General features: G+C 41.4%; 1 protein-coding gene across 2 annotated transcripts in view; it reads right to left on the reverse strand.

Annotated features, from left to right (window-relative positions):
- Window positions 1-23,643, reverse strand: part of LOC127646556 (xin actin-binding repeat-containing protein 2-like) — a 70,999-nt gene extending 47,356 nt beyond the window's left edge. The window contains exon 1 of one of the 2 annotated variants that reach the window (XM_052130310.1): window positions 23,123-23,643. In XM_052130310.1, the coding sequence (XP_051986270.1) occupies window positions 23,123-23,299 (177 nt within the window). In that variant the 5' untranslated portion in view covers window positions 23,300-23,643. Of the gene's footprint in view, window positions 1-712; window positions 899-23,122 lie in introns of those variants that run through there. The other variant, XM_052130311.1, reaches the window with a different exon arrangement.
- Between the last annotated feature and the right edge of the window lie 1,515 nt (window positions 23,644-25,158).

The following is a 25,158-nucleotide window of genomic DNA, read 5'->3' on the forward strand; positions in this document are numbered from 1 at the left end:
ATCCACCCGCTAGTTTTAATGTTAGCAACAGCGATAGCAGAATCATTTGTTCACGCGACTTTCAAATTGTAAAAAGAAATGGCTGTGCGCAAAACCATGCCGTGGTCAATAAACGAGGTACAGACGTTCCTCTCATTAGCGACGAATGAAATAAAAAAGTATTTCAGGAAGTGTCTCGGCTACCAACAGTGTAGGGAAAGTAAAAAATAAAATAAAAGTGATTATGGAACCATCAAGGACCACAACAGCAGGAGTGGTTCAAACAGAAGAAAGTGGAAGTGGTTCGACCAAATGGATGCTATCTATGGCAATAGACCGGCAACCAATGGGAGGGAGAGTGCCCTGAACTCAGCGACAGCGTTGTTGGAGTCCACAATGGAAATTGGTATGTTTTGTTATTTTAACACTATATTCTGCTTGAAAGCTTCACTTTATTTAGTTGACCAGCTAATGGAAAGCTTGCTTCTAAAAAAAACAGGACAATTTAACTGTTACACTTGTGTAAAATCACCATGAAAAAACTGCTTTATGCAGCACAATGAGCTATTAGCTAAGAGCTAGCAAAGTAATGTTTGTGTCACATTTAAGATGATGTCACGGCAGTAGACTATGATAATTAGCCTATAATCCCAACCACGTTGAGGCGGCACTAAACTGCAGTGGAAAAGCAAGCTCAGAAAAGTAATACAAGCAGAGTCGAGTCGAGTCAAACCTTAATGTGCAGTGCCATAGGTCCTCGTGGTGGCAAAGTGATTCGCTTCAATCTGTGTAGCGGAGGATGAATCTCAGTTGCCTCTGCATCTGAGACCGTCAATCTGCACATCTTGTCACATGTTTTGTTGAGCGCATTAGTGTGGAGACATAGCATGTGTGGAGGCTTCATGCTATTCTCCACGGCATCCACACACAACTCACCACATGCCCCACCGAGAGCGAGAACCACATTATACCGACCACAATGAGGTTGACGTTGCTCCACCCACCCTAGCAACTGGGCCAATTGGTTGCTTAGGACACCTGGCTGAAGTCACTCAGCATGCCCTGGATTCAAATTCATGACTCGTGGTAGTCAGCATCTTTAATCGCTGAGCTACCCAGGCCCCCCTCATATTTCACTGTTTAACTCAACCGGCACACATTGACATTGCACAAGTCTGTTGAATACTTAGCTAGGAGGATAAAGTTCACCCTGCTGAAAGAGAACAGAGGTTTAATTTACATGCACTGAAAGGCTGAATTTTACTTAATCAGTTATACTGCAAGAAAATTAATGGCTAACTACTGTAAATGAATTCAAATAAACAGCCATGAATGCAGGGGCGTAGATTCCATGGGGGATGGGGTGAGGTTATAATCTTGTATTATGACCATTACAGTTTTTTCGCTATTATTACTTCAAACTTTGTCAGATTCACACGTCTGACTGAATGGTGAGAGCTGTAAAATAATAAAAAGATAAAATAATCCCACTTTAAAGTCAATTTTATGGTCTCGGTAAGTCTCCCCTCTTCACCCCCAACAGGAATACAAGACTTGATGGGCTCGAGACCAGGTCTGCCACAAAGAGATCAATGAGGCATTCCTGGTTGAAGCCCTCAATGCAAGAAATTCCAGTGAATACTCCCTCAACGGCTGGTTCCACTGGCAGAAACCAAAGAGCTTTTCGGTTTTAGCAGCTCTTTGGCGAACTAGTGACTCAGAACCAAAAAGAAAAAACTAATTCCTGATAGGTTCATTTATGTTCGGATCGTTCAGTCTCAAAATTAATCAGGAATGAGGACCCAATTGCAGGAATGAGGGAAAATAAATATTCCATAAAATTAAACAATACAAACAGGGAAAACACATTTTCATAAGGGAGAAAAACTGAAAAGAAAAACAATAACAAACTTCTAAACTGAAAGACAAAATGAAAAAAAGACTGAGTGGGACCATGACTCAAACTATGTATCGCCACCAACAGTTCAAAAATTTACTTTACTGTTGCATATACCTTTTGAACTGTTTGGACTAAAAAGACAATTCTTGCTTCCCTGATTACTATCCTTTGGTAATTATAATGCTCCCCTTACATTAACACTTTGCCTTTCATCCTACAAAAAATCTTGCATGATCTTCTGACCGAGCTGCACACATTGGTGCTTGGTCCATAGTTGTTGCTTGCAGCTTTTTTTATGGGTAATTTAATATCAATAATTGAAAATCAATAATTTAATAATTATTGATATGTCCTCTGTCCTCATACTGAAAATCCATATATAACCCATATCCGATGCAATATTTTTAATTATACAGATTAAGTAAACATTATGACACATATGCTGTTGTATACCTTTAATTGTTGGTGAGAATGGAGAAAGTCAAGACCTCTGAGGTTCGACAGGCCAAAATCACCATTTTAAGTGGTACTTTTCAAAACAGTAATGGGGCACCAAATTGTACCCTATTCATGCGAAGTGTCATGTGATTTTCAGTTTTGGGGTGTCATTTTGTGAATGTCTCTTTCATAAACATTAAAGCACATGATTGGAGTATGTGGAATGTTTCAATCAATCAGCTTCCTGTCCTTTCTACCTTGTTACTCAAACCAAAGGGTTTTGCATGTACAAATCCAGCCAGTGTTGTGTATCTCTAAATGTGTGTGTGTGTGTGTGTGTGTTAGGGTATTTCCTGTTTTTTAAGTGTAACCGCTCCTAATCAAACTGGCTACTGCCTCTAGCCTCAGTCGCTAGTGTGCATCTTGAGGCCAGGGGAGTGATTTTTACACATTGCGCAGCTACGGTACCTACCAGCTGGCTACCATTACATACAGTAAGCACCACAAAAAGTCTCCCATTACCCTCCTGTCTCTGTGATAAGTGGACATATTTAAACATGAGTCACTGACCTGGAGTTAGAAAAACAAGACAGCAGGGCAGCTCACACACACACACACACACACACACACACACACACACACACACACACACACACACACACACACACAGATCTCCTGAAAATCCTGTTTACAATTTGCCAACACAAAACACATTATTCCCATCAAATATTTTCAAATAAACCGAGAGGTTCTACACACATTTGCATGTGTTGTGGTGGTTGTAGTCATGAGAAGGCCACAGGTTAATCTGCATCAAGCTAAGTACAATGCACAGCACCTATGACATTACACATGTAGACATACCAAACAACCTGTGACAGTGTGTTATCATCTAAACATCTAAATATTTGAATTATTGTCCTCAGGCCTTGACCGACAGTTTTGTGTCTTCTATTTTTGCAATAAAAGCAGCTAGAAACAACCACAAGGAAATGCTTCGCGTGCTACACATGATGATTATACAAGTAAGATGATAGCACCTAATACTTTCTAAACTTTTTTTTATTAGTAATGATTTTACTGTGTTTATAGGGTATTTTAAGCAGTGACATAGCAGTGATTAACTGTCAGCTTATAGCTTTAGCCTGTGGATTTCTAGAAGAACAGAATAAATGGCTGTTCAAATCTAAATTTAAAGGAATATTCAAAACAAGTCCAGCTAAGTGGCTGCTGATTTCCACAGAATATACTTTTAACTTGTCCATCAGTTTGTACAAACATAAAAAAAAATGTATCAGTAGTAATGCATTTACAATGGTGTTCTATGGGGCCAGCTGCAGTAAGGAATTCTTGGACCCGGTACAATTATTTCACTTATTATTTTTATTATTTAGTGTGGGACATGCAACAAATGGTAATTTATTCAAATAATCATGTTATCTGCTTCAAGCAGTACTCTTTATTTTTATTAAAAGATTAAATGGCAAAAAACCCAATAACAACAAACAAATTAAATATTTTTTTCTCTGAGGTGCACATTGTAGAAGCCTGGTAACTTCTCTGATAAACTGACAAAAACCTGTGCACCTGTCTCATAAGAATTGCTTATGAGAATGGATTTTCCATTTTTGTTGAAATATGCATCATGCTTGCTGTGAATAGTCTGTGGGTGTTCCAGGCTCTCTGAGACTGAGACTCATGTAGTACTACATCCGGGCTGCATCCGAAAACATAAGTAGCTGACTTGCTGCCTAATCAGTTAATGGCTTCATCCTTCCTCCATATACAGCCTCTGAAGACAGCATTTTCCTGGTTTCAGACGCATCACTGGTTTCGTGGTCATGCCTAAAAAACTATTGCCCCCTTGTGGTCTAAGGTTTGTAACTGCCAGAGAAACGCAAGAGCACACTTAATGTATGAACAACGGGACCACGCGTTAGCCATGCGTTGGCCAAGTGCTTGCGTTTGCGTACTTGCGTGAAGTATGTTTATGTTCTTTACAGTTATCCCATCAACGTGCGCTACCAGGACGGAATTCGCAGTTGTGCACTATCTGTCTGAACGTGTGTATTTGTGCTCTACAGTATGGAATACGGAAAGGTTCTGTGGCCCCCCTCAAGCCTGGGACTGGGACAAAAGGTCCAGTTGTCCCCCCTTATCGGTGGCCTGTGCTTAAAAATGGCAGCCTATGTTTTTGTTAATACACTTATACTATTTCTTCCATACAAAAAATTATAATTTGAACTGTATAGTTGTCTGAATTGTCCTTGAAGAGGTGGGACTACTGTTCTAGATGATGTATTTTTGCCTTACCGCCATTATTTCTGTTGGTGGATGCACACAGTCCTTTGGTACACTGAAAAAATGTTAACTTAAAAATTAGCTTTTTTGTTGTGTGGTAACTTCTAAATTAACTGGTTTGATTCAAGTACAAACATATTATTTTATGCATCTGAATCAACTTGGCAACATTATGTTACACCAACAAAACAGTTGTAGTACTAAATTGAAATATTTGACATAAATGGACACGTGTGTGTCATACGTTAAAAACAAATTACTCAAAAAGGTAAAAAAGAAAGAAAGAAAAAAAGTCACTGGATTTGCATGGTCATGGCAGAACTTGACAAGTTGGATATAGGCATAACTTTTCACAAACAAGATTAGAAAGTAATTTGATCACATACAGTGGGTACGGAAAGTATTCAGACCCCCTTAAATTTTTCACTCTTTGTTATATTGCAGCCATTTGCTAAAATCATTTAAGTTCATTTTTTTTCCTCATTATTGTACACACAGCACCCCATATTGACAGAAAAACACAGAATTGTTGACATTTTTGCACATTTATTAAAAAGAAAAACTGAAATATCACATGGTCCTAAGTATTCAGACCCTTTGTTCAGTATTTAGTAGAAGCACCCTTTTGATCTAATACAGCCATGAGTCTTTTTGGGAAAGATGCAACAAGTTTTTCACATCTGGATTTGGGTATCCTCTGCCATTCCTCCTTGCAGATCCTCTCCAGTTCTGTCAGGTTGGATGGTAAACGTTGGTGGACAGCCATTTTCAGGTCTCTCCAGAGATGCTCAATTGGGTTTAAGTCAGGGCTCTGGCTGGGCCATTCAAGAACAGTCACGGAGTTGTTGTGAAGCCACTCCTTCGTTATTTTAGCGGTGTGCTTAGGGTCATTGTCTTGTTGGAAGGTGAACCTTCGCCCAGTCTGAGGTCCAGAGCACTCTGGAGAAGGTTTTCGTCCAGGATATCCCTGTACTTGGCCGCATTCATCTTTCCCTCGATTGCAACCAGTTGTCCTGTCCCTGCAGCTGAAAAACACCCCCACAGCATGATGCTGCCACCACCATGCTTCACTGTTGAGACTGTATTGGACAGGTGATGAACAGTGCCTGGTTTTCTCCACACATACCGCTTAGAATTAAGGCCAAAAAGTTCTATCTTGGTCTCATCAGACCAGAGAATCTTATTTATCACCATCTTGGAGTCCTTCAGGTGTTTTTTAGCAAACGCTATGCGGGCTTTCATGTGTCTTGCACTGAGGAGAGGCTTCCGTCGGGCCACTCTGCCATAAAGCCCCGACTGGTGGATGGCTGCAGTGATGGTTGACTTACTACAACTTTCTCCCATCTCCCGACTGCATCTCTGGAGCTCAGCCACAGTGATCTTTAGGGTTCTTCTTTACCTCTCTCACCAAGGCTCTTCTCCCCCGATAGCTCAGTTTGGCCGGACGGCCAGGTCTAGGAAGGGTTCTGGTCGTCCCAAACGTCTTCCATTTAAGGATTATGGAGGCCACTGTGCTCTTATGAACCTTGAGGGCAGCAGAAATTTTTTTTGTAACCTTGGCCAGATCTGTGCTTTGCCACAATTCTGTCTCTGAGCTCTTCAGGCAGTTCCTTTGACCTCATGATTCTCATTTGCTCTGACATGCACTGTGAGCTGTAAGGTCTTATATAGACAGGTGTGTGGCTTTCCTAATCAAGTCCAATCAGTATAATCAAACACAGCTGGACTCAATTGAAGGTGTAGAACCATCTCAAGGATGATCAGAAGAAATGGCCAGCACCTGAGTTAAATATATGAGTGTCACAGCAAAGGCTCTGAATACTTAGGACCATGTGATTTTTCAGTTTTTCTTTTTTAATAAATGTGCAAAAATGTCAACAATTCTGTGTTTTTCTGTCAATATGGGGTGCTGTGTGTACAATAATGAGGAAAAAAATGAACTTAAATGATTTTAGCAAATGGCTGCAATATAACAAAGAGTGAAAAATTTAAGGGGGTCTGAATACTTTCCGTACCCACTGTAGGTCACATGTTAACACATATAATGTTTAAGTCTTGTGGCTATACTTTTAAAATAGTATGTATTTTAATGCTTATCCCTTTAACGCTTATCCGAGTTCCATTTTAAGTACATTACTTTAGACACAATTTTTAGATGTTTATATGAACTTAGGGATGAGTAAAATTACTTTCTGAGGTTATTGACAGCATGTCAGAGCATGTTAATAGAGCATAAACTTTTGTGACCAAGCATTAACTTCCAGGCTGATGTCTTGAGATTTTCCTTCAATGTCCACATAATTGTCCTTCCCCATGATGCCATCTACTTTGTGAAGTGCACCAGGCCCTCCTGCAGCAAAGCACCCCCACGACATGATGCTGTCACACCATGCTTCACAGTTGGGATGGTGTTCTTCAGCTTGCAAGCCTCACCCTTTTTCCTCCAAAAATAATGATGGTCATTATGGCAAAACAGTTAAATTTTTGTTTCATCAGACCAGAGTACATTTCACCAAAAAGTAAGATCTTTGTCCTCGTCTGCATTGCAAACTGTAGTCTGGCTTTTTTTATGGCGGTTTTTGAGCCTTTCAGGTTATGTCGATATGGGACTTGTTTTACTATGGATATAGATACTTCTCTTCCTGTTTCCTCCAGCATCTTCACAAAGTCTTTACTGTTGTTCTGGGATTGATTTGCCATGTTTGCACCACACTATGTTCATCTGTAGCAGACAGAATGCGTCTCCTTCCTGAGCGGTATGATGGCTGTGTAGTCCTATGGTGTTTATACTTGCGTACTATTGTTTGTACAGATAAACGGTACCTTCAGCCATTTGGAAATTGCTCCCAAGGATGAACCAGACTTGTGGAGTTCCACAGGTTTTTTTTTCTGAGGTCTTAGCTGATTTCTTTTGATTTTCCCATGATTTCAATCAAAGAGACACTGAGTTTGAAGGTTGGCCTTAAAATACATCCACAGGTATGCCTCCAATTCAGTATGACTCCTATCAGAAGCTAAGGGGCTAATTGTCTAAAGAAGGGGTGATCAACCCTGCTCCTGGAGAGCTACCTTCCTGCAGATTTTAGATCCAACACTAATCAAACACACCTGAACCAGCTTATCAAGGTCTTTAGGTAGCTCTCCAGGAACAGGGTTGGTCACCCCTGGTCTAAAGGCTTGACATCATTTTCTGAAAATTTACAAGATGCTTAAAGGCACAATTAACTTTGTGTATATGTAAACTTCTGACCCACTGGAATCGTAATTAGTCAATTAAAAATGAAACAATCTGTCTGTAAACAATTGTTGGAAAAATTACTTATGTCATGCACAAAGTAGATTTAGGATTTAGGATTTCCCAAAGAAGTCCTAAATGACTTGCCAAACTATAGTTTGCTAATATAAAATATGTGCAGTGGTTACAAAATTAGTTGGAATTACTTCAACTTAAGTGTATGCAAACTTCTGACTTCAAATGTATAAAGTGTTCAGAAGTGTTCTCAAGTGTTTTCAGAACATTCAAATGTTCTCAAAAGAAAAATATATATATAGAGATATATTCTAAAAAAATAAGATCTCTTCAGTTAAACACTGTGGTTTTATTTGTTTAAAATTAGACGAAACATCTAAACTTAGTCAAATAACTATTTCCTTTACTTTTTTGCATAATATGCAACTTCTGCCTTGCTAATGCTTTAGGCAGATTTATGAAGTATCAGCAGAATAATTAGATTGGAGGAAACCAATGATTAAGAATTAGTTAATTGTGATAAAAATGCAGTATTTATATACTGCAAACAGAAAGCAGCGTCTATATGAAGCACTTATAGTAGCATCTGCTGGACAGAATGCGCAACAGCACTAATACCGAAAGTCTAAACCTTGGATGAACCTAAATTAAAATCCTGCAAGATTTTAAACAGGATGTGACTCATTTGTGTTTTCGTCTGTTCTAAAGTGCCATTTGGCACTTTCAGCCATTTGGAAATTGCTCCCAAGGATGAGAATTTCATAGGAGGAGAATTTCATCACTGAAATGAAAGTTTCTCAATCTCCTTTCAGCCTTTAATCATGGCAGTCTCTCTGTATAGCTACTGAGTAATAATGAATGAGAGATACAGAGAGAGTGAATGAGCATGTATGTGTATCTTGGTGAAGGGATCATGAAATATTAATAATCCCTGTGTGGTGGAGAGGTCATGTTCCAGATAGAAACAATAGATGGATCTAGCGATCTCTCTCTCTTCTTCCTGTGTTTATCTAGGCAACAATTAGCCACTCAATCAGGATGACAGTCACTCACTCCTCTCTGGTTCAAAAACTAGATCAAGCAGCCAGACCAATGCTGAAGATTGCTACAACTCACTCTCACTAAACTCCAGTAATAAGAGCAATATTAGCCTGCGACTGAGAATTCCAGAAGTCATGGATAAGGTAATTGGGAAATGGCTATAGGAACAGATATGTTAGAGCTGAAAAAAGTTAGCAAGATCGTTTGTTTACATATGCCACTTGATTGACGTTTTATGATCTACTCCAGTGCAATTCATAGTTTTTTTATGTGTGAGTTAAAGTGCAAAGTATAAGCCTACTTCTGTTAAACTTTCCTAGCGTAAATTTTGTGACGCAAATTTCATCATCAGCTGGGTCCGTGAGCCCTGTACAAGTGCAGCCCGATATTTCTAACCGTGCATCCTCTGTAACCGCTGTAATAGTCTATGCATATGCCTGGAATTGTTTGCACTAATTAGTGGGTCACTAAGGTGGCAACAATCACAGTAGCCCCATTGCTTTCATGAAGTAGTGCAATAAGATGACGTAAACAATCGTTGAACAACAGGAGACAAAGGTGGAAAGGAGGTAAAGAGTGAGGAGGTCATGAGATTCTTGCATTGGTATAACTCGAGTCTGGAAGACAATAAAGACATCTTTATGGATCTCAACTCCTCAAGATTAATATTCCATTATCGCATAGCAGTCGTAGTGTGTATTCATTGACCGCCTGTGTTCACGCACACAGTCAGATGGAGTAGACTTTGAGAGACTAGAGCGTTTGAATGCAAGTTAGTGTGCAGGGAAAACCAAAGTTTATTTTGTCCAAATAATTTTTGGGGCAATGTATATCCTGTACCATGAATATTCCATACTGTATTTTACATTTTACTTCATATGGAGACCCTTACAAAAATGTACCATGTTAACAGTGGTTTTCATCAATATACCCATTACTACTGTCATTGTTACTTCTGTAAAACCATAACAAATTAATTTGGATCTCCTTCAAACAGTAGCTTTTCAGACCATTCTGTCAAGTTTTTGGTAATCTCTTACCACAGTTTTATTGTAGAAACTGTCCCAATGTCTCAATTCGCATACAATCCATCCGTAGTAAGTCAGATAAGAATATAGGCTTGGTCTTGGTGGACTAGATCTGCTCTACGCATGCAGCTGCTGCAAGAGTAAATATGCTGTTGCATGGAACCTGTGCGCTGCTGCTGCTGACAGAGAAGCATTCAGCTTCTACTGAACAAACATAAACGTTACGGTATTGGATTAGTTTTACTGTGGATATAGATACTTGTATACCTGTTTCCTCCAGCATTTTCACAAGTCCTTTGCTATTGCGGTATGATGGCTGCGTGGTTTATACTTGAATACTATTGTTTGTACAGATGAACGTGGTACCTTCAGGCGATTCGAAATTGCTCCCAAGGATGAACTAGACTTGTGGAGATTCACAATTTTCTGAGGTCTTGCTTGATTTCTTGCATGATGGCAAGCAAAGAGGCACTGAGTTTGAATGTAGGCCTTAAAATACATTCACAGGTATACCTCCATTTGACACCAATAAGCCTATCAGAAGCTAACTGGTTAATTGTCTAAAGGCTTGACATCATTTTTGGAATTTTACAAGCTGCTTAAAGGCACAGTTAACTTGGTGTATGTAAACTTCTGCTCCCAGGAATTGTGATATAGTCAATTAAAAGTGAAACAATCTGTATGTAAACAATTATTGGAAAAATTACTTGCATCATGCACAAAGTAGATGTCCTAAACGACTTGCCAAAACTATAGTTTGCTTATATAAAATCTGTGGAGTGGTTAAAAAATTAGTTTTAATGACTTCAACCTTAATTTGTGTAAACTTCTGACTTCAACTGTACGTACCAATTTAAGCAAATCGAATGTACACCAAACTAAAATGATGGACAGGAGAATGCTGACCATGCAAATAAAGTCATCATATCAACACGATCTTATGACAAAACAGTTTTTTAAATATCAAAGCATGCAAAATACATACTTATGACACTTATACAAATACGGTATGCCTGCTGATTTTGATTGAATGATTTTACTGAAACTATTTGTGGAAGGAAGCTTCCATTATAATTGGTCTGATATTAACGTAAGAGGGTCCGAACATTATGTCTCTGGAAGATGTCTACCAGCAAGGTTTTTTGCAAGGGAAGACTTAGACTGACACTGAAATGGTGGAATAGAAGCTGCATTTCAAACAGTGGTTCTCAACCAGGGGTGGGGACCCACTAAGGGGACTCGGGACTCTTCCAGGGGCCTCAAGATATTTAAAACTATTTAGATATGAAGAGAATTATGATTTAATATTTATTTCATTATAAAAATTACTAAAATGCTAAAATTAATACTCTCTTCAACATCTTGCTTTAATGAAGAATATACAGTTCTGGACTACAAATTATAATGATTAATAGTTTTAATCTATTGTCGATAGTAGTTTCTTTAATTAAAATTTGAAAAAAGGCTTTGTCATTATTACAGCAGAAATAGAGAAAATATCTTATAATAATAAAATGTCCTACATGAAAACAGGCTTTGTCATTATTACAGCAGAAATAGAGGAAATATCTTGAAAGGCACTTGAATATTTTCCCTGATAGTGGAGAGTCACTTATCAAAATACATTCAGGTACATTTTCAAACAGATTAATGGTATTCAGTGGGCATGCATACATTTATATATCAATTACATTGCAAAAACTGATGATGGCCATTATACTTTAAAATATAAAATAAAATATGCTTATATGACAAGTTTAAAGCTGCTCTAAAGCTGCCATAATTTATGCAAAACCAGCATACAAAACTTACACCAATCATTGAAATGTTAAAAATCTAGTAGGCTCGGGCATATCCGGAAGATGACGTTTCCTTTGGTGTGTTGCAGATAGGGATTCCAGGATCTGATACGATACTCAATCAGCTCCCCGATCTTCTAGGAAAAGGTACTTTCTGGGTCTGAAGCTAGAGATGAGGCAGGAGGTGTGAAAACAAGGAGAAAATAGTAAAAATTATGACTCCAGAAGGCTTGAGAAATGCTGCATGTAACCATGCTGCTGCATCCGTGCTGCCCTATTTCCGGTCTTCCAGCCAGTGGTTCTCTTTGGCAGGTACGGCACCCCGGAACCGGGCCCCCCGCCTCCACGCGCCCAGCCGTGGCACAAACCCGCCCTCGATGTGATGGTCTCCATGGGCTACGAGGACAAAAATCTTCCTCCCCCATCCCAGGCTGTTCCGGGAGCAGTCACAAGGAGCCAAGTAAGTGCTTTGATGTCTCTAGATTCAGCACCTCGGACTCTGCCCCATCACGAGGCCCCGCCCACTGGTACGTCCGACATGGTAGTTCCTTTGATCCCTCTCACACGGAGCTTCTGGGAGTGGCTCGCACTCTGACCCGGCTAGAACGCCGCTGCCTTGCGTGCGGAGATCACCTTCGGATGGAAGGAAATCCTTTCAGAGGCTCCTGGGTCATATGGCATCCTCAGTGACGGTCACCCCGCTCAGGTTGATGCATATGAGACCACTTTAGCACTGGCTACAGACCCGAGTCGAGAGACGAGCGTGGTGCCACGGCACATACTGTGTTCTCGTCATGCAGGCTTGTCGCCATATATTCAGCCCCTGTTCAGACCTAGCATCCCTATGGGCAGGAGTTCCCCTAGATAGGTCCCCAGGCACATTGTGGTTTTGACGGATGCCTCCCAGCATGGCTGGGCCGGCATGTGCAACGGACACTCAGTCGCTGGCCCTTGGACCGGCCCGCGACTGCACTGGCACATCAACTGCCTCGTGTTGCTGGCGGTACTACTTGCAGTGAGGAGGCTATTGCCGTTGATCCGGGACAGGCATGTGTTGGTCTGGAGGGACAACACAGCAATGATTGCGTACATCAACTGCCAAGGCGGCCTACACTCTCGTCGAATGTCACAACTCTCCCATCGTCTCCTCCTTTGGAGTCAGCTGTTGCTCAAGTCACTGCGAGCCACTCACATCCCGGGCACAGTGGACGTGCTGTCACAACAGGCTAAGCTCAGGGGAGAGTAGAGCCTCCACCTTCAGGTGGTCCAGCTGATCTGGAGTCGATTCAGCCAAGCACAGGTAGATCTGTTCGCTTCCCCAGAATCCTCCCACTGCCCGCTTTGGTACTCTCTGACCGAGGCTCCACTCGGCACAGATGCCCTGGCACACAGCTGGCCCCAGGGGCTACGCACATATTCGTTCCTCCCAGTGATCCTACTTGCAAGGTCAGGGAGGACGAGGAGCAGATCCTCTTAGTGGCCCATTTTTGGCCCTCCCGGACTTGGTTCTTGGGCCTCATGCTCCTTGCCCCCAACCCCGGTGAATTCCCCTGAAGAAAGACCTTCTTTCTCAGGGACGGGGCACCATCTGGCACCCGCAACCGAACCTCTGGAATCTCCATGTCTGGCCCCTGGATGGGATGCAGAAGACTTAAGTGGACAACCATCTGCAGTGGTAGACACGATCACTCAGGCCAGGGCCCCCTCAACGAGGTGCCTCTATGGCCTGAAGTGCTGTCTGTTTGCTAAGTGGTGTTCTTTCCGAGACAAAGACCCCCAGAGATGCACGGTAGGATCAGTGCTTTCCTTCCTACAAGAGAAGTTGGAAGGACGGCTGTCCCCCTCCACCTTGAAAGTGAATGTGGCTGCTATAGCAGCGCATCACGATGCAGTGGATGGTAAGTATTTAGGGAAGCACGATTTGATCGTCAGGTTCCTGAGAGGGTAAACCCACCCAGGCCGCACCTCGTTCCCTCATGGGACCTCTCCATGGTCCTTGGGGGCCTTCGGGGAGCTCCTTTCGAGCACCTTGAGTCAGCTGATGAAAGGCACTCTCTTTAAAGACTGCCCTCCTGATGGCGCTCACCTCCATCAAGAGGGTAGGGGACCTGCAGACGTTCTTTGTCAGTGAACTGTCTGGAGTTCGATCTGGCTTACTCTCACATCATCCTGAGACCCCGACCGGGCTATGTGCCCAAGTTTCCCACTATCCCTTTCAGGGATCAGGTGGTGAACCTGCAAGCGCTGCCCCAGGAGGAGGCAGACCCAGCCTTGGCGTTGCTGTGTCCGGTGCATGCTCTTCTCATCTACTTGGATCGCACACAGAGCTTTAGAAGCTCTGAGCAGCTCTTTGTCTGCTTCTGTGGAGAGCAGAAAGGAAGCGCTGTCTCCAAACAGAGCACTGGGTCATCGATGCCATCACTATGGCATTCCATGCCCAGCATGTGCTGCCCCCTGCTGGCCTGTGAGCCCATTCTACCAGGGGTGTTGCGGCTTCTTGGGCATTGTCCCACGGCGCCTCTCTAGCAGACATCTTAAGAGCTGCTGGCTGGGCAACACCTAACACCTTTGCAAGGTTTTATAACCTCAGGGTTGAGCCAGTTTCGTCCCGTGTGTTATCAGTTGACACAAACAGGTAAGTTCGGGTACCGCTTATGCATAGCACCTTTCCACTCCCTTGAGGCAAAGACGTGCGCTCTTTTCCCAGTTGCCTTCACAAAAAAGTGTGAACCCTGGACATTCTTCCTCCTTAGCCCAGCGGCTGACAAGCCTTCAGAGAGGCTCGCCGCCGCCCCAGTACGTGCGTCACTTAGGCCCCCATACTGAGGTAAGTGCTCCACATGTGCTGGTTGTCTCCTTAGGATTCCACAAAATTGTTACTCCGCTGGTAAACCGTGTCCTCCTTGGGCAGAGGGCCCTCTGTCCTTGGTCACCGTGTTTGTAGTAACTCCTCCCCTCCTTGGGTAGGACCTACCATGCTGCTCTGCACGTCATGCTTCCACTTCGACCTGGTAAGACCGTGTGCTGTATTCCACTTAGAAGCCCCCCCCCTCTTGGGGCCAGGTGTGGTCTCCGCGGTGTCCTCCTCTTTGGAGGGACACCCCCCGACATGGACCTTATATGGCCCCCAGCTGAACTATTTTGTTCCTTTTTTGGGGAGAACAATAGAGAGAAGTCTACGGCTGGGCCAGCCAGTCCTTAAACTTCTGAGCATTTAGCCGCTCCCCAAGGTGTAGGGGACTACTTCATGCCTGCCAGTGTGTTTGTTGGGGGTAGATAAGAAATGGCTTGCTGCGCTGTCTACGAGGCACACAGAGTTCTGCCCGTCTTGCACGTCAGTCTGCATAACTTGGTTCAGCTCTTGTGGCGTTTTCCATTGGGACCCCAAGTGCCAACGCATCAACACAATGTCGAGTGAGTGACAGATAGGGAACATAATGGTTACTGATGTAACCTCCATTCCTTGATGGAGGGAATGAGACGTTGTGTCCCTCTTGCCACAACACTGAACCAACCGCTGAAATGGCTGGGTCTTTGGCTCGGCTCCTCAGTGCAAAACCTGAGTGTGTGTTTGCAAGCACTCCTTTTATAGCCGTATGTACAGGGGAGTGGGATGCAAATTCCACACGCCAATTCTCATAAATCAGAGATGTCTGGGCTCCCAAGGGTGAACCCCTAGTGTCAACTCATCGACACAACGTCTCGTTCCCTCCATCAGGGAACGGAGGTTACATCAGTAACCATGACATTTTTTACTGTATGTGCATGAATGTTTGAAAAACTAATTGTTCATTCTTTCTCTTTATATGTCTATCTCTATATCTCTCTTACTTTCTTCTGTTGGTTTTGCCCTGCCCACACACATTACCCACATGCAAATTATAGGTTTATTTATAAGTAAGCCAGTGTTGCGGAAAGAACCCCCCCTCCCCCCAAAAATAAAATGTAAATAACACTGTGAACCATTCAGTGTAAGTGTGTGTGTGTGTGTTTGTGTGTGTGTGAGAGAGAGAGAGAGAGAGAGAGAGAGAGAGAGAGAGAAAGATAGAGAGCACATCAATGTGAAGTTGCTCTGCTTCCTAAAAATGTATTGCTAGTTTCAGCTTCTGTTGTGGGTGTCTTTAGCTTTGTTGTGTGCGTGCGTGCGTGCATGTGTGTGTGTGTGTGTGTGTGTGTGTGTGTGTGTGTGTGGGCGGGTTTGGGTGACATTTCTAGTTTCCCCATAATTGACTAGGACATTTCTAGTTTCCCCATAATTAAAATTGCTTAACATACTAAATTATGCTTTTTGAACATTTTAAAATGTAAAAACGTTTTTTGTGAGGGTTAGGTTTAGGGTGATAGAATTTATAGTTCATACTGTATAAAAATCATTATGTCTATGGAGAGTCCACATAAGGATAGCCGCACCAACATGAGTGTGTGTGTGTGTGTGTGCGAGTGTAATTCACATTCTCTATTTTTCAAGATTGTGACCCCTCTCTCTCTCTCCCTCACTCTCTCTCTCTCTCTCTCTCTCTCACTCACACACACTCACACACAGCAATTTAATATAACAGATTTAATGTAAAAGGCCAGCAAAATAAGTGCTTTCCAGCTCTGAGCAGTTTGACAAATGTATGAAAATTATGAATATCTCTTTATCCTCTGCAAAATCACTCTTTTTCAACTCTCTATCATCTTTTCTTTCTTCATCTTTAAATACTTTGCTGCTCTCCTTTCACATCTACTCTTTCACTTATCATTCTTGTATCTTCTCTGTTTTCTGTCTGTTTTCTTTGTATTTCCTCCTTCCCATCACTGATATCAATGAACTGTGACTGTTTTGAAACTTCCACGAAATGCTGGTGTGCTGATCTTGCACTACTCAAGTGTATCTAGTAGTAGGCTAGTTTTGGGCAAGATTTTTGTCCAATCAAATGCTCTCTAGAAATAATTGTCCCATGATCCCTTCAACATTTCCTGCCCATACTTCCTGTTTTAACAGGAAGTAAATCAACACAACAATACTATACAACAACTGTGCTTGTCAAGCAATTTCAATAGGTCGTTAACTAGAAATGTAAGCACAGCATAGTTCTAGCAGGAAGACTAGCAGCTGTACATCATCGCACCATTAGCTGGGTAATTCCCAGCCAACCACATGTAAGCCATTGCTTTATAAGTCTGCTCACAATCTATCACATTGCTGATGCAGTGTGCTAACGCGGCAAATAGACATGTTTCAACCTCTCCAGGCCACAGGAGAACCAGTGCACAGAACATCTCTGGAAGCCTGCCTTCCATTTCCAATGACGTCATCACTTCATCTCAACTTCTGCCCACATCAAACCCATGGGAAGTAAACAACCAGCAAACCCGGATCTTCATCCATATCTAATTCACTTAGGAGATATCTCTCAATCGAGCCACCGCATCCTCAATCGGAATGCACGACCCGGAACGGAAGGAGCGCGCTCCACGCCAAGTCCGTCAAAATCATCGGCTCAGGCGGCAGCTGGTTTCCATCAGAAATAAGCTAAGTTATTATCATATCCATCAAATGCATTCAGATTTAGTCATGGGTCTAGGCCTTCCGTTGCCATGCTACCTGTTCATCATAAAATTGCAATGCTGTCTGTTCATCATAATGCATCCGCATCAATATCAAAAGCCAGTATTTCATGTCAACAGCGCATTCACTCTCATTGTAATGGCAGGCAATAGCGCGATCTCATGAGGGCAACTCGGTCAAAGTTCATTCACATGTCATTCACCACGCTGCATGCCCGAGCATTCCCCATTGGGGAATTAAGATAATTAGGCAGGGATGTCATCATGTACACTCAGTGCTTATTGTACGGGCTCCCATTACTCCATTCAGTAAGATATCCCCGTTTTGCTGTTCGCTTTCACACAAATCACATAATGGGTGCTTTCCAATACAATTTATCCCTATGCCCTACTCACTAGGAAAGGCCGAGTCTATGATGTGGGCATTCCAAGGGAGCATGGCATCACAGTTTAACCCATTGATGTGCACCCCCATTTTGAGCACAAACCATGAAAATGACATACCTGAACTTAAACGGTAGTATTTACTGGACCCTTTGGAGTATGGACACAGTTGTGGTATCTTTTGAAAGAAGACACATTGGGCTTTTTCCTTTCATTTAATTAATATATGTTGTTATTTTTTAAAGTTAGAGAACTATGAAGTTTATAGTAATGGAAATATTTTGTGCTGAACATGTTTTTCTAAAAAAAAAAAAGAGAAAAAAAAAAGAAATATAATAATAAAAGTGCCAAGACAACCCAGAAATACAATGTTCTCGAATCCACAAGTCTATATTAGTTATGTTTCAAATTTGAAGATGATCTAACAAAAAATGAGGCTTTTTTCTCCAATCGCTGGAAGCGTACAGAGTAAAAATAAGGCTACGCCTCTCAATGTCAACACAAACTCTGACTGCACTGCTTGGCTATATGAATGAAACTAAACCGCATTTTAAAAATAGACTTTGGAGATGGGCTCGTTTTGTTTAGAAGACTCTAATATATAAGATAATATACAGTTTTACAACATGAATGCAGCTCAGATTGCAGTTTGTTGAAGAACAACGACGAAGGGTAATTCTTCCAGGCAAGTTCTCATGTAAACAATGGAGAATATGTCAAAATGTAATGAGAGCCTCCAAGGGTGCATTGATGCCTATCCATAAAACTCAGTGTTTTCTTGCTCTATATGTACTTCCACGTTCTCACTGCAAGCACGACTGTTGTGGCGTTCCTCTGACACTTAGCGGTAGGCTCCTCACCGCATCCCCTTATTCATCAGATTATTTAATTGTCAGCGTAAGGCATAACACATAATGATCAAGTCATACAGCGAGTAATTCCTATCTCACAGCATATTTACATTTTATTATCATTCAGGCATCATTAAAGTGCAAAAATTCGTATGGCATATCTTCATAAATCATTCACTCATCGTTGTTCAGACCACGTTTCAATCTATGGGGATCTTCAAGCACTTGGGGCTTCATCCATGTTCCAAATTTCAAAGCTCAGAGTCTAACAGTCATGTCAGCCCAACTACATTACTTTTAAGTATCAAAGCATTTCGATATGAGCCGTTCCCTTTTAATGTGCATGGTCAGGGATGTTATATTTTAGTAGCAGGTAAGTAGGTCTGTCAATCACTGGATAAAACCTGTGCAGAGACAAGCTCATTAATATAATCTTGTTACTGTTAATGGAGACCTATTAAGCCCATTTTTACAAGATGTAATAAGTCCCAGGTGTCTCCAATATGCATCTGAAGTTTCAACTCAAAATACCCCACGGAACATTTACTATACCATGTTATAAATGTCTCTTTAGGGTGGAATAAAAAAAAAGAAAAAAAAAAGCTGATTTTGTGCATGTCTCTTTAAATGCAAATGAGCTGCCGCTCCCCGCCCCCTTTCAGGAAGGGGGCTGTGCCTTTACAACTCTCGCTTCAGACACTACAGCAACAACAAATCAGAACCAATATGTTTGACAGCGTAAATACCGGAGTTCAGCCATATTTGTATGAATGTATATGTATATCCGGTGTCCGTGAATGCAGTCAGAGACAATGGTAACTTTAGCACATTAGCCATGGAATCAGCTATCAAGGAGATTTGCAAATATTCACAAAATATAAAGTGCGATACTTGCATCTTCAAGACGTAAAGCTGGGACATGAACAGTTGGTACTGATCTATGCTTGAGAATCAAATTTTTTGAAGATCCCGATTTATATTGACACACACTCACAAAGCAGTCCGGTGTAAAATGATTTGCACAAACATACACACATTTTTGTATTTTGGGGCATATTTCCTTCAAAATCAAAACTGTCCACTGCGTCTTCAGCGGCTCTGATGCCGGGAGTACATGAAGACTCTTATGTTCACTTTTACAGCCAACAAAACTCTTATGAAGCTGAGACATTATTCTTCGCACCATATTTGCTCCAGTTCGAGGAAGAAGAGAGAGGAGTAAAAAAATAATAATAATAATTAAAAAAAAAACAATGGGCCACTGTTATGTTTCCCACTAACATAACATGTATAAAACAATTGAGGTAACCCACGTGCAAATAACACAGCCAACATTCAGGGATACGTTCTTCTTCTGGATTTTATTATTAAAGAACACAACTAATAATTACAAGTGGCAGTGCCACCTACAGGCACAATGGGGGAATAGCAGTATTACATACATAACAGCCACGTCTCTAGAATTTCTAGGCATCACACCCTATTCTCTAAAACCCTATTCCCTATTCACACCCTAATCTCCAGTCCCTATCAGGCCACCTCAATTTTGCCATGCTTATCATTCCTCAAGGCCACTCCTTCGTTTCCCGCCTCCTCACACTAGCTCATTCCGTAGACAGCCTCTCCTACCCATCAATTGATGATGGCTGCCGGGAATCTCCAGATGACATGTCCCTATTCACGGACGTGGCTCCCTCCATAGGATTCAGGGGTAACTTTCTAGGATCACGGTTCACAGGGAAATGGCCAGAATTCTACTTTTTTCAAAATAGCTTCCTATGCTCCATCCGCTCTCTTCGAAATTAATCCCATTGTTAGATAATTTCGTCATTTAATGTATTTAATACATTTTTCTTGATCCACAATCCCCGTCTCGATGCGGCTCAGCTGAGGGAAGAAAGAAATGACACCGAGACCCAAGCTATCAAATCCTTCCACGTTTATTCGTACAGCACTTCATTATATGGTCCAGCAAAACAACATTCCACTATACCCTCCAATGAAATAGTTCTTTACCCTATATGGAGTAACATATATTTTTGAGTACAGAAAAAGGAAATACATTCCCAGAACAGCTGCAGCTGCGTTTTGTAATAACACAGCAAGCTACATCAACAAGAGAAGTTTAAAAGAGGCCTTTATTATTCCACATCCATCGTCACGGCCAGCGTCATATGGGTTCCCTTCAGATACGCAAACGCATCGTAGTTATGCAACAATTCCGCAGTCGTCACTATAATCAATAAAGGCTGGTCCTCCTCGAACCATCATGTCCTTTATGAGACGTCTGACATGGCAGAGCATTTCCTGTAACTTCATTATCCCAGCCAGACACATTCCTGGGTTTTTCAATGTAATGTCTGACTCCCTCCCTTGTTTCGCAGAAGTTCCACAGACCAGCTTCTACTGGCACCCTTTGAGGTATACTGGAATCCACAATGAAGATGCTCGGCCACTGGTCTCCCCAATCGTACCTGAAATAGTCAACCTAACCCAAATCATCAAACAAGCTCAACTCTCCATCAGCCATAAGTTCTCATGCATATCTGGTGGTGGTTGGTGGCTCTCCCCAGCACATCTGATTCAATTCAAGCATGCCCACTGTTCGCAAGGATAGCGCATAACTATGTCTACCCCCATTGCCAGGGCTTCCATAATCTCAAGCATGGTTCCTTTGCATAGGTATTGCACAAGCCAGTCACCCTCACTGGAAAGCTTGCACTATAACGGGATATCTTTCAACAAGGTATTGCACGACAACATCGCCATTATCATATGGCTTTATGTATGCTGTTTACCTTGGCAAAGATAACCATTAAACAACGGCCGCCATCGCTCGAGGGCTTGAGCCTCATGGAATATCTTTCTATGAAGGGTATTGCACGCAATGTCGCCATTATCGTATCGCTCTACGCACGTTGTTCACCTTTCAGCAAAGATAACCATCAAACAACTTTTCCCTCGTCGGAGGGTTTTCATATCAATTGTTGTTTTCTTTCAATGAAGGGATTGCACGCAGCGTCGCCATAATCGTATGGCTTTATGCATGTTGTTCACCTTTCGGCAAAGGTACCTCAAACAACTTTTCCCTCGTCGGAGGGTTTTCAGAATCACATGTTGTTTATCTTTCAACAAAGACACTGCACAGCAACGCTGGCCTTACGTAGGGCCGCATACCACGTTGTTCATCTTTGGCAAAGAGAGACATTACTTTTCTGTTTTATATTCATCAAATAAATGTCATCTTCAATTTCACTCAAGTCTGCGAGTCTTCCTGATAGAAAGACTTTTTTGGTAAACCAGTATCAACAAAAAGATCATGCTGGTCGACCAGCTTCAAGTTTTACATGTAAACACCATGGCTATGCTGGTCCACCTGCTACACTAGCACCAAAGAAGCACTAACTGTACAATCATGCTAATCTGCCAGCATGTAGGCTTTAGAAAAAGGTTATTTTGTTCTGATAACATGGCTAAACTTGACTTATGCTTCACAAAACTGAAAACCACATGTTTATTGGAAGTTATCTCAACGTTATCGTGAAGACCGAAGATCAGCATCCAGGTAATTTCACTTTCCTTTCAGTTCATCATTTGTAACTATTACCATGCCAGCATTTCACGTTCAAAGGGGAGCTCACAGACAGAGAGGACACCTGGACAGCAACAATGCTTTAAAGGTCAAAAAGGTGCAAAACCAGAGTAGAATACTTGAAAAATGGAAATTATATGTATGTTGGTTTTGATAGCTCTGGTTGGCATGAAATACATTTAGAAAGTTGCCAGGCATGACCTACAGCGTGACATGACTGCTGCTTAATCTAAAAACAGTTTTAATCAGCTAATGGTTGGCTAATAATTTTATAATTATTGTTCATGCAGCTTTTATGATCTCCTATTAATTGAGAGACCACATGGAATATCTGTACTTTTAATTGTGACAAATTTGGCACACTGCAGGGCCATTTAAAATAAACTTGTGCAAATGCAAAAATAGTGATGACATTTAAAAAAATAAAATAAAGAAATGGTGACTAGTCATTGGCACCAGGAAAGGCATTTTGCCGAAACGTTTGTATTTATTCCTCTGTTGTAAATGAATAAAAGAACCTTGTCTAGAGACTTTTTCTATTTTTGGCCTTAGAACTGAACTTGCTGGGAGAGCGCAGTAACAATGTTTGTTTAACCACTTATTGGATCTAAGATGTACACTTTCCCCCAGAACACTTTATTAGGAACACTATGGTTTGATGTGATGTGCATTCTGAGATGCTAATCTGCTCACTACAAATGTACAGAGTTGTTATCTGAGTTACTGTAGCTTTTCTGTGGAATTCTTTGGAATTCAGATGTGGAAATTGTAAACCAGTCAAGAGTTGGTAAAAATTAAGCAATGTATAAAGAAAAACAGCTGTTATTTCTATTGTCTTTCTCCATCTCTCTGTTTTTATCTACAGTCTTTCTTTAATCAGTATCTCATAAATATGACAGTCTAATGGACAAATATCTCTCTTAATCAGCAGACATGCATGACATACTGAACAGTTGACAATTCCTCTTTTGAATTCTCATTCTCTCTCTTTCACTCTAAAACTCACCACATGTTGCGCCGGTGGTTTTTCAAACATTTGCTTCAGGCTGCTGAGTGGGATGTCAAACTTCTCAATGTGCCTGTTCTCCTCTAGGTCCTCTTTAGCGTCTGCAGGCCGCAGGGAGAGAGGAGACGAACAAGCTTCTTTCAACACCTCGGGTACATTTCCTGATTGAGTTTCCATTGTTCGGGAAACCAGATATTTCAGCCTCCCCCACGAGAGCAAAGAGGACCACTACTGAGAAAGTGGACACAGAAAGACGGAGACAGAGAGGAGAGAGAGAGGAAAACAGAGCGAGAAAGGGATGTGGAGGAAGGATTGCGTGGCACAGTTGTGGTGTCTAGGAGGCTGATCCAGACAGACACACTGAGGACAGCCTTGAAGGAGGGGAGAAAGAAAGAAAAAAAACTATTCTGTGAACTCATGCTATGAGTTTCCTTCCAGTAAACACTGAAATCCACACTCACTCTCTCTCACACACAATGCCACAGTTAAGGTTTTAAAAAGCATTGCAATTGAGTAAAACATTATCACATACACTCCTGCCAACAGGAAATGAGCATCACCCCTGAACAAATCATGGAAACATGACTACAGCCCTCCCTCATGGATTTTACACCAACACCCCTTCCTTTCAGCTCACACACATTTCCTAAAAAGAGAACCCACCCAGAGACTGTATCCTGCATACAGCCATAGAAATCACCCAAAAACTCAAGCCACACATTTTAGGTATATTTCATGTTAAATACAATTTAAACTTTGTCACATTTGTAATATGCTGTTGATTACCACAATAATTTGACTAAAAACAGAAATGCACTTACAATGGAAATCTATGGGGCAAGTGCACAATGGTTTCAGTAATAACTGTAAATGCATATGAGTAATTGTGGTGTGACATGCTATCAGTGTCAGAAATTAACTTTTCCATTAAAGGTCTTTAATTGCCTGCTGGATTTGATTTTCAGGGGCATCTTACACATTACAGAGGGTGTATTTTATTCTAAATGTTTCATTTAATATACTTTCATAATTAATTTACATAGTTCTCCATCTATTTAGACTGGGAATATATTACATCTTACACATCAAATTAAATCAACATTCACTCATGTTTTATGCCATAATGTATATATGTATAACTAGGCCCAAGTAGGATGTTAAGAGCAGATACAAAATAAATAAATTAATTAAAAAATAAACCTTACGGGGGCATTTTTTTTGCCCCACATTTGGGGCCATTTTTGACACTTTTGGTGGCATTTTTTCCCTGAGCTTAATTTCTGACCCTGCTTGCTATACTCCATCTAAAAATATTTTTGCATTTTGATAGTTCTTTTAAAAATAAACTGAATATAGGAGGAGGAGGAGTGGTGGTGGTGTAGTGAGCTAAAGCACTGAATTGGTAAACAGAAGGTTGTTGGTTTGAACCCCAATTGAGCAAGGCACTTAACTCCAGGTTTGTCCCTGAAATAAGGGCAGTTTAAGTCACTTTGGATAAAAGCATCTGCCTATAAATGTATTTATAAGCATATAAATGTTGTGAGAGAGTGATAGAGTAAGGGAAGCAGGATTCTTTGACCAACATTACTAAAGTAAATTAATTCCAGGCAGGACACATACATTGGTTGAGTTAAAGACAAGAGACAGTTATGGCCTAGATTTACATGGTCTTGCCTTCAGCAACAAAGTGCTTGTACTTCACAAAAGGAGACAGAAAAAGATGCATGTAAAGAGCAGCCAGGAGTTATAATGGAAGAGAGGGTCAAGTTATTGCAAACTCACAATAAGAAGGTAAGACACAGTAGAGAGAGAATGAGAACATCACAGAAATGCATTATTCAACCCACAGAAACACAGCTCACTTACAAGCCTGTCCACTCATCTTACACGTACCCACACCAACACACACAGAGAGAGAGAGATGTTCAGTTAAAGGCTACATAAGCTTTGGTTCCAAGTAAACTCTGCGAAACTGCATATTCTAGACATTTTACACAAGGGCATTTTACACATATTTGTGCTCAAATTTAACATTG

The sequence above is a fragment of the Xyrauchen texanus genome, chromosome 7 (genome assembly GCF_025860055.1).
Source record: "Xyrauchen texanus isolate HMW12.3.18 chromosome 7, RBS_HiC_50CHRs, whole genome shotgun sequence".
Taxonomy (NCBI): Eukaryota; Metazoa; Chordata; class Actinopteri; order Cypriniformes; family Catostomidae; genus Xyrauchen; species Xyrauchen texanus.